This window comes from Coptis chinensis, chromosome 7, assembly GCF_015680905.1.
Source record: "Coptis chinensis isolate HL-2020 chromosome 7, ASM1568090v1, whole genome shotgun sequence".
In the NCBI taxonomy this organism is placed as follows: domain Eukaryota; kingdom Viridiplantae; phylum Streptophyta; class Magnoliopsida; order Ranunculales; family Ranunculaceae; genus Coptis; species Coptis chinensis.
The window spans coordinates 76,020,985-76,037,432 of NC_141462.1; the positions used below are offsets into that span (position 1 = coordinate 76,020,985).

At 36.6% G+C, this 16,448-nt stretch overlaps 2 protein-coding genes and 2 pseudogenes across 4 annotated transcripts; 3 read left to right on the plus strand and 1 right to left on the minus strand.

Annotated features, from left to right (window-relative positions):
* The first annotated feature begins 682 nt into the window (after positions 1 to 682).
* On the plus strand, positions 683 to 2,313 carry LOC147488941 (uncharacterized). Its single transcript, XM_086574528.1, has 3 exons — positions 683 to 869; positions 942 to 1,333; positions 1,909 to 2,313. Exons 1-3 carry the CDS (start codon positions 683 to 685, stop codon positions 2,311 to 2,313), a joined length of 984 nt encoding a protein of 327 aa, XP_086430654.1.
* Positions 2,314 to 6,447: 4,134 nt separating this feature from the next.
* On the minus strand, positions 6,448 to 8,345 carry LOC147488942 (uncharacterized; annotated as a pseudogene).
* Positions 8,346 to 8,651: 306 nt separating this feature from the next.
* On the plus strand, positions 8,652 to 10,636 carry LOC147488943 (uncharacterized). 2 transcript variants are annotated; one of them, XM_086573086.1, is made up of 6 exons: positions 8,652 to 8,765; positions 8,932 to 9,009; positions 9,664 to 9,751; positions 9,916 to 9,967; positions 10,133 to 10,209; positions 10,575 to 10,636. In XM_086573086.1, the coding sequence occupies exons 2-6, from the start codon at positions 8,945 to 8,947 to the stop codon at positions 10,593 to 10,595; spliced, it is 303 nt and encodes a 100-aa protein (XP_086429212.1). In that variant the 5' UTR covers positions 8,652 to 8,765; positions 8,932 to 8,944; the 3' UTR covers positions 10,596 to 10,636. The 2 variants fall into 2 exon arrangements, 1 of the variants encoding a protein (XP_086429212.1); XR_015202419.1 differs by having other exon boundaries at positions 9,664 to 10,041.
* Positions 10,637 to 14,107: 3,471 nt separating this feature from the next.
* LOC147488944 (patellin-6-like) lies at positions 14,108 to 16,234 on the plus strand (annotated as a pseudogene). The gene is made up of 4 exons (XR_015202895.1): positions 14,108 to 14,977; positions 15,049 to 15,173; positions 15,508 to 15,649; positions 15,858 to 16,234. The product of XR_015202895.1 is annotated as a patellin-6-like (transcript).
* The last annotated feature ends 214 nt before the right edge of the window (positions 16,235 to 16,448 follow it).

Here is a 16,448-nt window from a genome sequence, read left to right on the forward strand (position 1 = left end):
AGTGGCTCTTTCATTCTGAAAATATGGGTGCATGACATATATTCATTGTATTTGTTAGATTTGAGTTGTAGATATGGTGGAAATTATATGTTGCATTAAGTGACGAGCTATACACCTGCAAAATTTAGTGTTCTAACTGTTGCTGCCCATATGGATTGAAAACAATGTTACCTGCATTTGAATCTTATCTTTTCAACTGAAAAAAATATTTAGTTGGTGAAGGGGACCGTGTATATTTCTTTGAAGAGTATTATTCCTTAGTTCTATAATAAACATGTATGTATTTAGGATTGGATGGACTTATTTACTTGTTTTTATTTAGTTTTTTATTTTACGCATGTAAAGTGTATATTATTTATATTTATGATGCCGCTTCTTTCTTGTTTTTTGTTTATACATAGTTGGAAAACTAGCTAATTGGTATTTATGTTGACTATTATTTTCCTTGGTTTCTAAATATAGTATAGAATGTCAGAACCAATAGACAAAGAATGGATGAGTGAAAATGAAAGAGGCGGCGTAGTCTATTCATTGGGAGTTGAGGTTTTTCTTAAATTTACATTGTGGAAGTTGGGTGGGAAGAAGTGTCCTTGTCCGTGCAAGAAGTGCCAGAATAGGTATTGGTTGACTTATAAAGAGGTTGGATACCATTTAATCTCAAAAGGTATAGAGAAGTCCTATCATGTATAGACTTTACACGGTGAGGACTTATCTAATCGCTGTTGTTGTTCATCCTCCATTGGTTGCAAATATTGGGGAAAAAACCTCGGTTGATGATGGGTTTGAGATGGGGGACACCGAGGAAGAAACCATTGGGGATGTCGAGATTGGGATGAGAAACTTTGTCGACTCTGCTTTTGGATTACACGGTGACAGGTGACAGGTGACAGGTGATGGCAGTTTGGGATTTGAATTTGGTGAACCTTATGTTCCTGAAGCAGACTTAGGAAAGAGGTATTACGATTATAAGAAAAAAGCAACTAAAAAATTGTATCCTACATGTGAGGGTCTTGAGACAACTCTCTCAGCACTTGTAGAACTTCATAATGTAAAGAAGGAATTTGGTTGGTCTGGAACTGGTATGATAGTACTTTTATCCTTATTGAGGCGATGGTTGCCTAAAGGTAACACCTTCCCTGAGAAGTATCCAGTAATGAAGGAGATGTTGAAAGACTTAGGGATAAAGGCTACGTGCATTCATGCGTGTGAGAACAATTGTATCTTATATTGGAAGACGAACAAAGATTTGACAGAATGTCCAGAGTGCCAAGAACCAAGGTTTAAAGTTAAGGAGGGGAGTAAAGGGAAGAAGAATTCCAAGGAGCCTAACAAGGTACTGAGATATTTTCCTTTAATTCCAAGACTCAAGCGGTTGTACTATATTGTGGGTAGCGCATGAGATGACATGGCATGCACGAGCAGAGACTTCTGCGGCTTATATGCGTCATCCAATTGATTCAGGCCAGTGGAAAATTTATAAAGAAAAGTGGCCAAACATTGCTAATGAGCAGCACAATGTTTGGCTTGTAATTACAACCGATGGGTTTAATCCGCGTGGCATTCAGTCTACTAGTTATAGTTGTTGGCCTGTTATCACTGTGCCTTACAATCTCCCCCCTTCTATGTGCATGAAAGCAGAGTTTCAGATGTTGTCTTTACTTATACCCGGTCCAAAGGCACCAAAATGAGACATCGATGTTTTTCTTGAACCATTGTATGATGACTTTTAGAGTTGTGGAAAGGAGTGCCGGCTTATGACATGAACAAAAGAGAAAACTTCACTTTGAAGGCTATGCTAATGAAGGGTATCCATGATTTGCTTGCATATGGAAACTTAGCGGGCTGCGTAACACATGGTTACAAAGCTTGTCCTGTTTGGGTGACAATACTTCTTCCATATATTTGAAGTCTAGTAGGAAAAATGTATACTTAGATTACCGTATATTCCTTAAAGGTAATCACCCGTTCAGGAACGACAAGTACTTGGGACTAGTGGGTAGCAAGAAAGAAGAGCGTAGAACTCCTCCTCAACGATTAAATGGCGATGTACTTTTGCAAATATTGAGTTATGTGAAGTATAAACCTGGTCAGAAGCGGAAGAGAAGTGGTCAAATTGTGGTTGACGACAATGAAGGTAATGAAGTTACATCGGCATGGTATAGAAAGTCTATATTGTTTTTCCTTGTTTACTGGATCTATCACAAAGTTCGTCATGTTATTGATGTGATGCACATTGAAAAGAATGTTGCAGAGCACATACTAGACACGATCCTTAATAAGAAAGACAAATCGAAAGATACAGTCCAGGCATGAGAGGATATGAGGGCACTTGGCATACACCGGGATCAGTGGATGCAAACTGACCTTGCAAGTGGGAAACAAGTTAAACCTACAACGCACCGTTCTTCCTAGATAAGGCAGAGAAGATGGATTTCCTTAAAACTTTGAAAACTTTGAGGCTCCTTTTAGGTTTTTCATCTAATCTGAGTAACATTGTTAGTCTTGATCCACCCGGTTTGCTTGTAATGAAGTCACACGACTATCATGTGATTATGCAATATCTTTTGCCCGTGCTACTTCAACATGCTTTTCCAACTCATCCTGATTTGCGGAAAGCTCTTCATTAGATAAGCTTATTTTTTAACCTTTTGTGTTCAAAAGTTGTAATTCGGAAAGAAATCCAAGATGCCAAGTATATGGTTGCAGAGGCATTGTGCGTGGTGGAAAAGTACTTTCCACCATCGTTTTTTGATATTAGCATTCACCTTGTTGTGCATCTAGCTGATGAGGCATTGATGTGTGTACCAACTCGAGATCGTTGGATGTATCCGTTTGAGCGGTAAATAATTCTTCTTTCAATCCTAATTTTTTTTCCTTGCTTTTAAATAAAATTAATAAATGCATTCATAGGTTTATCACTTAATTAGGTCAATGAAGGAGTGCAAAGATATACCCAGTAACAAACGATTTGTTGAAGGATCGATTGCAGAGTCATATCTTGTCTCAGAGTCTGTTAGGTATGCAATGGAGTACATTCCAAATTCACAGCCCAAGAATCACAAAACTACTGGTCAAGTGTTTCTAGATGAAAATGATGAATATAGCGATGAGGGTTCTGTGCTTGAAGGTAAAGATGTGATTTTGTCGAAGGAGCAATTTGTACAAATTCGTAGATGGCTACTTTTCCGTTTGGAAGTCGATGGACTTGATGATCACTACAGGTGTTAGTTTTTGGCATGAATGTTTACTTCCCTATTAATAAATTCACACATATATACTAACTTCTTTGAATAAATTGTAGTGAGTATCGTGAGTCTTTGCAATCTAGTTCCCGAGGTAGTAGAAAAGGAATAGCAAAGACAGAAGTAGAGATACAAACAGATTTTATCGACTGGTTATATAATAAGGTCTTTGTTAATTAGGATAGTAAGTTATGCTTTTATATTATTTTCACTTTTTGAATTGTGGTATGTTCTCTCTGTAGTTGTTGGAGAATGGCGACACTTCATCTGAATTGTGGTTCTTTGCTAGAGGGCCATTGTTCAAAGCTAAAACTTTTTGAAAGTATCGCATCAATGGTTATGTATTTTCTATTAAGTCTCACGATGAAACCATTCTTATGCAAGACTGTGGTGTTTGCATGAGTGCAATTACTACATTTACATCAAGTAGGAAAGATAAAAATCCTATCGATGAGTCTGCTAGGTGGTACGGAGTCATCAAACAAATACTAGAGGTGAATTACACAAATTTCAAGGAAGTGGTGTTTTATTGTGACAAGGTTAAGGTGGAAGATAAGACCAATGGATGTAAGCTATGCCCAGACTCCAACTTGGTGGTGGTAAATTTTAATCGGCTCAAGAGTTCCGACAAAATGTTAGATGAGTCGGCCATTTGTGCCAAAGAAGCCCATCAAGTGTTCTATTCAAGGGATTTGAAATATCCTGATTGGTGGGTGGTCATACATTCACCAAGGCGAATGACTAGCGAAGTAGACAAGCTAGAAGCACCAAAACCAGAAGACTTCCAATCTACTCTTGAGATCACTGTTAGAACCACGTCGTTGATTGTAGTGTGCAATAATTTTGAAAATATGTTCAAATGCCTGCCTTCCTTTTTTGATGATCATCTTAAGATTTTCTAGTAGTTTGGAAAATTAATTTTGGATATTATGGTTAATTTGATAGTGCATATTCTTTTATTTCTTTTCATTCTTTTTGAATAATTGGTTATGTCATATTTTAAGTGTTATGAAATCCTTAATAATTTATTTTCAAATGTTGTTGGAAATTGTTGGGCTATTTTTAAATAATGGAATCAGGTGGTACAATTGCACACCCTAGTGCATTAGATGCCTCTTCTCCCACAGGTCAATGTACTTCTCAGTCATCCAAGAAGACATAATTAATGGGTCCCTCCGGAAAAGTGCTTGTTGAGTTATGGCCTAATGGCCAAATTGTTGGACAAAATGCAAGCAAGTTCAAAACTGCAATAGGGAACAAAGTGAAGCTTAATATCCCTATCAACACCAAGGATTGGAGACTAGTGGATGATGGCTTTAAGGATGCAATTTGGAAAGCCTTGACGGTAATTATTTTTATTTATTTATTTAATGTATTAATTAAATAATCAACTTTACCATTCAGCTATGTCTTAATATATTGTTTCTTATCAACTGTACTCATGATAGGAGGAATTCAAATTTAATGTTGAAAACTTTGAAGCTCGTCCGTTGGTCGAGACAAATTATTCTCAAAAACTTAGGACACAGAAAGCGACATATAGGTCAAAGTTTTTGGAGAAAGCTGAAAACATTGAAGTAGCTAAGGCAAACTGCCCACCTGCTATTAAGCCAGCTCTTTGGGTAGATTTTGTCGACTATGAGCTTCAAACTAAAGTAAAAGAAAGGAATGCGAAAAATGCGGCAAATAGGGCCATGAATACTATTGGTAGTACTAATGGTAGGAGAACCTTCTCCCAAAGGTATAACGATCTGGTACGTATCATTTTCTAAATTATTAAGCCTTTTGATTATGTATATAGATATGAATACTATTGTTGTCCTTTTTGAACCACTATTACTAAGCAATGATTATTTGCCTGTAGCAACAACAAAACCCTCAAGCAAAAATAACTCGAGTTAATGATTGGCTTAAGGGCCGTGAACGCAGTGATGTAATAGTTTTGGAAAGTGCTCGGGAAAAATATGTGAGTAGAAGTTTTACTGCTATCTATTTGATAACTTTAGTTTTTGATTGCTACCGGGTATATTTTGGGCTATTTGATTGCTCTTTTTTTTAAAAAAAAGCAAATAAATGCAGGATCAAGTGAAAGCAGTTAAAGAAAGAAGATTAGCATCAGGAGAGACTGACACGGGACATCGACTCCGATGTATTGGCTGAAGTACTTGGCAAGGATAAGAAGAACCGTGTTCGTGGAGTTGGTTCTAATATCACTAGGAAGCAGCTACAACATGCTGTTGTCGCAAGTGCTTTACTCAACCAAATGGCTACTACATCAGTTGCAAAGGTTGAGGCCGATGTGGCTACATTTAAATCAAAGGTCGAGACAGACATGTCTGAGGTCAAATCAATGCTCAAGGTCAGTTTTTTCTTGGCAATTACGGTTAATGGTTAGAGTTAGTAATATGTAATCCACACTTTAAAATTATCATGTCATCATCTATACCCGCACAGGTTCTCCTTCAACAACAACTAGGCAATACTACGGCAGGTAATAATGTGACAGCCAATGCCGAACCACATATGGGTGTGGCTACACCCAGAACTGAAATTGGTTCTAGTTCCGCTCAACGCCATTCTCCAGCAACCCCTCAGAACTTGACTCCTGCTTTTGGGTCGCTTGAACAGCCTAGAGTCACATTACTAGATAAGTTTGGTACAGAAGTTGCTAAAGGGTTTATTGATGTAAGTGCAAAAATTTGTCATGGCAGAATTCTGGTTGGTGGAGAGAGAAGAGTGTATATTGATGAAGTAATGGTTCCCGATGCTGCTGTTTATAATGGTCCACAAGATGGTAATGAAACTTTGAATGCTTAGCTTGAAGGAGGGTATATAGCTTGGCTTGATGGGCGATTGAAGTATGATTGATGTTTGTAGGATTGTTGTTTGTAGGTTTTAGACCTTTTTTGGATTTATCTACTTTTTGCTCTTCCTGCTTTAGTTTAAGCTCAAGACATATATTTTTATGTGGTTGTGGTTGCCATGACTTGGAACTTTTTGGGTGCGTTGTCATGCCTTGAAATTTTTATGTGGTTAGTCTTGTGTAGTTGTAATAATATAACAAACTCTTTAGCTGTCAAATCTTTTTATTGGTTTTATGTCGTGACTTGCCTTGTTGTAAACAAACCAAGGCTTTTTGTGTATTTAAGTTTTTGGTGCAGATGGCAGATGTCGAGATACTTGGAGCAATTAGTAGTCAGCTGGGGGATGCGTAAACCCCTGGTTAATTTTTGTTTATTTTCTTCTTCTTCTTTCTATTAGCTATTTTAATATGAAGTTCTTATTTTCATTTATATCACTAATAAATGTGTAATTTTTTTATGCATGCGAGGTTCATAATGTTGGAGAAATGATGTTGAGTGTCAACCTTCCAACACAAGTAATAGTTTTTTTCTTCGAACACAAGAAATCAAAATTCTCCATACTCGTCTTATCTATATCAGAATCTGTATTGAGCCAATAGTGGTGACTTAGTGGCTATTGCTAGCGACACATCCTTCTACATCCTGAAGTACAGTGTAAGGACTCTCTCCTCTCTCTACTTGTGTTTGAAGAGTTTAATTTTTCAGTGCATCTGATGATGATGACAGGGCAAGTTTCAATTTCAATTGTTTATGGGATAAAGTTATTTCAGAATTTCAGAACCACGCATGAAAGTCAACGAGCGTGATAACAGAAGGTCTCCACATCTTGACCAAAAAGTCAAGAGTGTGAGAAAGAGAGGGAAAATTAATCATGGACACGAACGCATGTGAATTTAATTAAACATTCATTGATTTTTTTTTCGACACGTTACAATTGCTGATTCAATTTTTTTTTTTTTTTTTTTTTTAAATTTCAACTTGTAACTTTCAAACTATGGTTCAACCGAACACATTACACTGTGATACAAAGCTCAAGATTGAAACAAAGAAAGTAAAGGGGATATAAAAATTTGAAACTCCCTCTTCTATATCAGTCTACATTGTATTTTTTCTGCTCACAGCAGGTTCTATGAGGTATCAGGACTTCATAAATGCAATGTAACACTAATCCACATTATGAAACCCTTGGAGAAGAGAAGTGATGAAGCCAACAATGATAGTCTGAATCTCCTTTACAATTACCCTCCAGTTGAAGGCGTTCTGTTCAGCGGATTCCACCTGGTTATCATTTTCAACTGGTAGATTTTCATTCTCTCCCTGATTCTCATCTCTAGGTTGTCCCTCAGCTCGAGCAGCGTTTTCACCATCTGGCCTAGCAGCACCAAGAGCATTCTCAGTCCTAACAGGAGGTTGTGGTTGTGGAGGTGCCACTGCCCTATGCATGCCTTGTGAAAGCCACCGTATCAAAGGAGTGAGAGCTCCCGTCTGATAGAAATAAACCAGTGCTGCGAAAACCAGAAGCAAGGCAAGTCTCTGTTTTGATCCATCTTGGTTGAACACAAAAATGACAAAGACCAACTTCAAAGATCGACAACAAGTCAAGTTGGAATGCAAAGTGAAATCTCCTTACAACAACTTGTCTTTGTGGTGCATGTTGTTGCCGCCCCTCTTGTCCATGCTCGTCAGTCATCGCTCCATCCTCAGCAGTAGTTCTCCTTGTGGGTACAGTGTAGTTAAGAGGAATTAGTGTGTTGGAAGGAATTCCAGACATCGGAGGTATAAATGGGAAAGTGGGCACAACATAAAGACCAGCACCAAGGTTAGTCTGTTGTTCTTGATTTTGCATAGGAATTAAACCTGGCACAAATGCAGGGCACATGATTGGAAACATCGTCTTGATATCACCATTAGGAGATGTCGGGAAACCAGCTGGCACCTGAGACTGCTTCGTTGATTTGGGTATTGAGGACGAAGAATTTGCTTCCGTCGTCGCCATTATTATTGCTGATTCAATTGATGCTTACCATTTTTTCAGATTCAGTATTGGAGTTTTTGGGACACATTCTGTTGCTACAGAGACTCCCTAGTTCATCTCTCAAGAAGATTGCACGTGTTGTTCAATTCAAACATTTCACTAAGAACAGAGAAAAACAATAAAATTTAGATTAATTTGTTTTGAATTTGTAACTGTTTGATTGGGATGTTGTGTTGTTGTAGACCGCAGTGATCTCGTTGTTCGAGAAGGAGATAATGGGGATGGAACTTACTTCATATGGGATGGAGAGGTAACATGTTGTTGTTTATTGATGTAACTGTTCAAGTTTATTGATGTTGCTAAATCAATGATCTTGTAGGTAATCTTGTAACTCCCCGCTCATGAGGTAGATGTAATTGTTTTGTCTAAGGTATTTACTTTCTTAAATACCAGTGTTATTATGTCAATTTTAGCATATTTACACCCCCCACCAACACATGCACACACCGAAAAGCAAGGACGAGATAGATTAGATTCTGATGCATTGTAATTTGATGATGACAGCTCACCTGCTTGGTGTTGCCTAATAGATACAATTCTTTAATGAAGCCAAAATTGATATGGAATGTTGATGGTACACTATGCTCAATGTTGGAACATTTACTGCAGTTGGAGCTAATAGACGTAAGTTTCATTATTCGATTCTTTTATCATCTCGGTATTAGGAGAGGATACAAAAAAAACCACAATCTAATTAATTCATATATTAGATGAACACAACTTTTTCATGAGTAGGATATAATTTACCAATATTGTGATTTGTACTCATCCTTTTTGTGTCTTTTTTAAGGTCAACACTTTTCATGGATTCACTTTGTGAGATGCTCCGAGGTTTGCACAAGTTTTTGGAGGACAACTGGTTGGGTAGGTCTGTTCTAGTCTTCATTTTTGTTACTTCAGTTTGTCTCAACTCTGTATATCTCTCTTTTCAATCTTATCTTTTGGAGTATAGTCTGATCTGAGAAGAAACTCGGTATTAAATTTTAAAAACATGCAAATAGCTTTCAAAATCTAACAAAGAAAATAATCCATTTTCCATCTAAGAACCGAAAATTTTGATATAAAAATACTTAAACTTGTTGAAGAGTTAACTTTCACAAGAATGACAACTTCAGTGCTTGCATGGACACAATAAGATTCTTTTTGAACCTTCCTTTACAGTGCCTCCCATTTCTTTCAAATCTTAGATCAAGAACAACTACAAATGCAACAAACTCTTTTTTTGCTTTTATCTGCAACAAAATCCATTTTAGATCATCCGCCAAAGATTTGTGGCAGAAACAAAGAGATCCTTAAAATAGAAGAAGAATACTATACAGATCTAGTAAACTATAGTGAGCCAGTAGTAGATTTAGTGATTCTTTGCATAAGGTGCACATGGCAGCGATAATTTCTCAAATGAATTTGCCTTAGTGATCAACGCTACCAATACATTAATATCTAGTTGATGTTTTATTAATAGATAGTTTTTTTCGCATAATTCTTAATGCACTATATCTCTAAAATGTTCTGCGATTTGCAGGCCTTGGTTGCAGCATCAAAGACTGTTGATTGCCTTAAGTTTGTCCATAGTTTGCAGAGTTGTTTTCTTCTTGTTGGGGATCTTAAAGGTGAGTGCATTTTCTATGTCTTAGATTAAATAGTCACCAGGGACGCCGTCACCAGCCGGTGACATAGCATCAGTAGCTGTTTATGATGGACTGTAGTATCTTATTGCTTCCCTGAGCCACATTTTATAAGCAAAAATGACCCCATCAGCGTGGTCCTTTTCAAGATGTTGCTTTCAGCACTATTATTGGAGCTACCAGTGCACCATTCAAATCAGAGTACGTGCTTTCTGTGACAATAATGAGATTATAGGTCATAATCCTAGTGCAAAAAAATTGGTCGGCATAAGTAGGTGTCTACTTGTAACCCTTGTGTGGTTCATGAATAAACCTTTATTTATTTGTATCCTTAACATAATCTTGACTTATTTCTTTCACTTGCAGTCAAAATTGGACGGCCTGGCTACCGGGTAACTAAGCAATTTGATCTGGAGACAAAACAGCGGTCTCTTCTCTTCCAGGTGTTTATCTTTGTCTAATACCATCCGTTTAGTTAACTTCTATGACATTTTTTTTACCAGTATTCCATCCTAATGCCTTTGTCAAAAAACATTTTACTAGAGCTAGTAAAGTCACAAAAACCATTGTGGGTCAGCTTGAAGTGATTTGTATGGGCTTAAAGTATGCCTTCGTCTATAGAAATTAGTTGTTCTTATCCATAAACTTTATTCAAATAGTGGTCTAATAGCTGAGGAAGTGCTATTGCAAGAGCTGACATTAGCCCACCACACTAACCCACTCATCATTTCTTTAGTTCTCACAACCCAATGAAAAGTTTCTTAAGAAATTTTGTAATGTTTCTCTCACTTTTTTCAGTTCTTGCCAGGCTTTGTCAAATAAGTGGTGATATCGTGGGAGAAGTTATGGGAATTGCAGATGTGCACCCCTCAAACCCGATGGGGAACACTTTCGAGAGAGCAAATAACAGCGAAAGGTGGCGACCAATACAATGGGATATTCTATGACGGCATATTAGACATCCCAAGATTAGGTTAGGTGAAGTTATTTCTATATAAGTTTGATTTGTAAATTGGGATTTGGATTGGTGTCTATATTTTTATACTAATTAATGTTTAATTGATTAGTGGTTTTGTTTTTTGTTATTATATGTTGATTAAGTTTGTGGAATGTGATATCCCTATAAGATGGAATATTCATATGTGCTAGAGTTAGATGTGCATGCAGGGTGAACTCTTTTTGACATTTTGACTTGGGAAATAAATAAATATTTATTTTCTTTTACTAACAAAACTTTAGTAACGGATATATCCGTTACAAACATCGATATAAATAGCAAGTGGCACATCTATTACTAACGGATATATCCGTTACACTCATCGATATTAATAGCAAGTGGCACACCTATTACTAACGGATATATCCGTGACATATGAAAATTGATTTCCCGCTAGAAAAGTAATTACTAAAGAAGCGCCAAATGTTACTAACACTTACATCCGTTAGAAATGAATAGATTCAACAATTGGCTATCCGTTACAAAGAATTATAGCAACGGATATAAGCGTTACTAAGATTAATTTAAGTAACGGTTATATCCGTTACTAAATTTAGCCTAAGTGACTATAACACCCCAGAGCTAACGGATATAAGCGTTAGTAAAAATATAAGTAACGGATATAACTGTTAGTAAACACCTTTTCTAGTGTAGTTCATTTGGCTTCTTCAGTTTACCATTTTCTTCTTTTTGCTTCTCCAGTTCATCAAACCACTTAAAGCCATGATATTGGTGATCCCTTACACCTAAGAAACCTTTTTCCCATGTTGTGGTTCCCCGCCACTCTTCCTAACTACTATGGTTAGCTTGCAAACTGGGTAGACACATGGATAATCTAGCCATTTGCACCGGTACTTCCAATGATCCGATTCTCCACGCTTAAAACAACCTCCAAAACCTTCATTATTGTCACCGATGCTATTCCTCCCCCTCGATATTAAAACAGAAAAACAAACAAAAAAACTTAATTTGTATAAACCCCCTTTTAATTTGTATAAACCCCCAATTTTTTTACTTTCATTTGTTTTGACTCCTAATTTGGCAGAGGCACACTTCATCCACAAAAGGAGATGAGGAAGTCTGTTATAACTTATAACAGATGCAAAACAAGTTCAAATATTACTAACCTGACTTGATGAGGCACTTCTAGAACCATCACCACCCATCTTCTCCCAAAACATAAAAGAAACGAGATTGGAGATGAAAACAAGAAAATTGGAGACTAATGAACTCAATTTATAGTGGTTACATCACGAAGGGTAAAATTGGTATTTCACGTATAGTTAAACTTGTTAGAGTCAACTTAATTCAATGACTCTTTTTAGGGGGTATTTTAGGTAATATAGCAAATATGGATGATTTACGAATCGAGCCGGGATAGAGTGGGGAGCTTTTGTGATGATTCAAAATTTGGAGGGTAAACACAATAGCATTTCATAAAATGGGGGGTTTTCACTAATAAACCCTACATTTCATAGTCTTGACTCTTGATAAGTTGATATATGGTTGAACTGCCTTTACTTTTAAACTTAAAAACAATTAAACTAAAATTAACTCTTAAGCACTCACTCTGAACATTCTCCCATGTATGAGTTGGTCTGGTATAAGAAGCGCGTGTTTAAGCAAACATTTGGTTCTTAAGCTAATATTTGATCGTGACTTATGGTGTTGAATGCAATGCATGCTGCATCAAATATAGAATTATTAACTGACGCAGTTCTTTCAATTCCTCAAAACAAATACCATATTTCCACTCTAAATGTCTTTCTTAAGTATTAACATATCCAAATTTGCCACTTATAGAACCAAATTCACTTCCACATATTTAAGGGCTAACAAAGTGTTTACCTAACCATGGAATTGAAGGTAGTAAGGTACTTATTTCCGTGGTTTTTTATATCTGTGTGGAAAATGTAGGAATAGCCGAATGGTAGTATTAGGGTCAATGCTCCAAGTTCAATTGATTTGATGCATGCATTCAAATCCTTCATTGAGTAACAAATTTGGCCAACCACTTCATTGACTCGAATGTGGTATGGTTACACGATTCAACGGAATGATCGACAAAATTGTAAACAGCTCCGTGACAATATTAAGTGCCAATTGTGTCAGTGCATATGTTCTTTTTCATGGCCTGCCTGTGATCTGTGTTGCTACATTTGTAGGCCTGAAGGCCAATTTCTGAAGCAAGTGTTGGGCCACCTGGATATCACTCGAGTAAGAAAAGTTCCCTGAAATATGAACACCTGAAGCCCACGAGCCCTTCCTAATCCGTTGAGACGGGCCCCATGTGTACCAGTATATCAGTTCGTACTTTGTAAGTTCGTAGTCCTCGAAATTGGGGAAAATGTGTGAATTATTAAGGTACACTAATTACTAAGTTAATCCCAAAAAATTCCATGTATATCAACTAATAAACTATTATTTATCTTAATCATTTTATAGACCTTGAGAGTTGAGACATAGTCATTTCGTTCACTTGCTCCATCCACAGACCACAATGCTGCATAAAGTGATAATGGGTCATGCTTTTGATGTTAATGAGGTTCTTGTATTCACATTGACAAATGTTCTTCTAGATCTAGACATAGGAAATAAACTACTGTTCAGAAATTTACACAAAAAATTACCAAAAAAAAAAATTACACAAAAGTTTTGAATTTCCAAGTGTGAATCTCCCGCAATGTTTCAGGATAAGCCAAAATTTTGAATTCTTAACTCGTTAAAACATCTCAAAATTGTGAACTCTATGTTACTTGGATACAATTTAGTCAATCACTCAGAAATTGCGCCGATTCATTTTCAATTATCAGGTGTTTAGAATCTTTCACTTAGTTTAATACTTTAATAAGCGTGCTTAGAATGTAGGACCATAAATGGGAAAATGAAGCCTTTTGTGGGTCTCATCGTGCACGCCCGACATTTAGATTCCAAATAGATCGGCTTAAAATCAGTATTTGTAGCAAAATGCCACCACGGCCAAAAAAATATCGCATGATCTTCAACATTTATCACCTAAATTGTTCAATGTATTCCTGGGCTGTGGTGGCCATTTGCTGCAAAAAATACCAATGCCTCGACAGAACTCAGTCACAGAAGATGAGAACATATATATCAGACAGCGCGAACCGTATATCGGAATTTTGGACTTAGTAGTAGACTAGTAGCCATTAGCTTAGTAGGGAGCTGCAGTGTTGAAATTTTGAAAACCAAGCCAAAAAACAATAACAGCTATTTAGCTTGAAATGGCTGGACATGATGATTCATGATTGATTAGACAGCAATGATTTACAGCACGCAATTCCCTCTCAATCACACTCCCCACTCTGCTTTCTTCTGTTCCCTTTTCCTCTTTTCTCAGTTTCTCTGCAACATAACAACAACCTCTTTTCTCAGTTATTATACCCTGCATTTCTCCAAGAAACAAAATCAAAATAAAACCGTTTGAAGGAAAACCCACATTTCATCAACATCAATGCAAGCTATGGAGGAAGCTTCATCACCATTGTCCCTCCCACAAACTCTAAAAGAACATCCACAAGCCTCACCAAAGCCTTACAAGAAGAGCTTTGTTTCTTCATTAATTGATGCTACTTCATTCAAGTCACCTTCTTTTAGAGAGGACACTTATGTTATATCTAAGCTGAAATCCCCAGAAGCAAAGGCTTTGTATGAACTAAAAAAGAAGCTTTCTAGTAGTTCTAATGAGTCTGCTTCAATGTGGGGTGTTTCTCTTTTAAGTGGAGATGAAAGAGCTGATGTTATACTTCTAAAGTTTCTTAGAGCAAGAGACTTCAAAGTTTCTGAGGCATTCACCATGTTAAAGAAATGCTTAACTTGGAGAAAAGAGTTTGGTGCTGAAAATATAAGTGATGATGACTTGGCGTTTAAGGAACTTGAAGGGGTCGTTGCTTACATGTATGCTTGTGATAGAGAAAGTCATCCAGTATGTTATAATGCGTATGGAGTGTTTAAGGATAAAGACATGTATGAACGAATTTTTGGCGATGAAGTGAAGCTTAAGAAATTTCTTAGATGGAGAGTTCAAATTCTTGAAAAAGGATCAATCTTTTTTGGATTTCAAGCCAGGTGGAGTGAACTCAATTATTCAAGTTACTGATCTCAAAGATATGCCCAAGAGAGAACTGAAAGTTGCTTCTACCCAAATTCTGTCTTTGTTTCAAGATAATTATCCTGAAATGGTTGCTAGAAAGGTAAGTGCTGCTTTTTGAGATTGAATCTGCTTAGAATCTCAGTGTTTCTAATCTGAGTTTTGGTGATGCAGATTTTTATTAATGTTCCATGGTACTTTACTATGTTGTACTCCATGTTTAGTCCTTTCCTTACTCAAAGAACTAAGAGCAAGTTTGTGATTTCTAAGGAAGGGAATGCTGCTGAGACCCTTTACAAGTAAGTTAATCATTGCCGGAAATTTTAAAACAAATTTGTAGCTTCCACCATGTTGTATTGTTTAAAAACTAAGAAGAAGATTTTGAATGGTCTTGGTAGTTTGGTCATTGGTGGTAGGGTTGCTATTTCTTTAACTTGAAACATTCCTTGTCCACTTCCTTTTCAGATACACCCACTTTTTTGAATTTGAAAGATCTTCCTATTAATGAATTTACATTACTTAATTATAATTTGTAAACCTGATTGGGATTTTAAATATTGTTGCTCTAGCTTAATTTTGCTACTCTTTTTAGTTTATGTAATTAATCTAAATTTATCAATTGTTGGTGATTAGGTTTATAAAACCTGAGAATGTGCCAATCCAGTATGGTGGACTTGGTCGCCCAAACGAACTAGAGGACGGTCCGCCTAAACCAGCATCCGAGTTTAATGTCAGAGGAGGAGAGAAAGTGAACCTTGAAATTGATGGAATTGAGGTATTCATGTGTTAAAAATGTTAATTTGAGTTCTGTACATTAAGGTTAAATGCAGACATAATAGCACCCAAAACACCTTAGGCTTGGGCCAAATGGGTGCTGCCTGCACCTTTACTTCATAGTTTTCGATTGATTCTAATTTGAAAAGTGAGTTGGGTTAAGTTAACTGACCACCTTTGATTGTTTTGAATTGTTGCATTGTTTTTAGTGTGGTGCAACAATAACTTGGGACATAGTGGTGGGAGGATGGGAAGTGGAATATAGTGCTGAATTCATACCAATTATGGAGGGAAGCTACACTATTGCCATAGAAAAGCCAAAAAGGATTGATACACTAGAAGAACCAATTCACAATTCTTTCCTCCTAGAGAAGCTGGTAAGATGGTTCTCTCAATTGATAATACAAGTTCTCGGAGAAAGAAGGTTGCTGCTTATAGATATTTTGTACGCAAATCGGTATACTAAACACAATTAGTCTTAAATAAATTCCCCATTTCGTGTTTCACAATGGCGGTAGAGATAAATGCTTAGATGTAAAACTTGGTATTACATTACGCACTTCTATAGTAGCTATTTGTTTGTTAAGTTGGAAATTTATGTTTAAGAGAATCTAGTAATCTAGTATCATGTTTATTTGGTTTTGTTAAATGTGAAAATTATGTTTAGGAGAATCTGGTATCATGTTTTATTGTTTCTCTGAAAAAATGTTTTCTTAAATGAGCAAATATGTAATGGTGAACTGTCTATGTGTTAGGCTAAGTCTAATAGTGTGGCAAAATATCAAATACGACGAAAATTG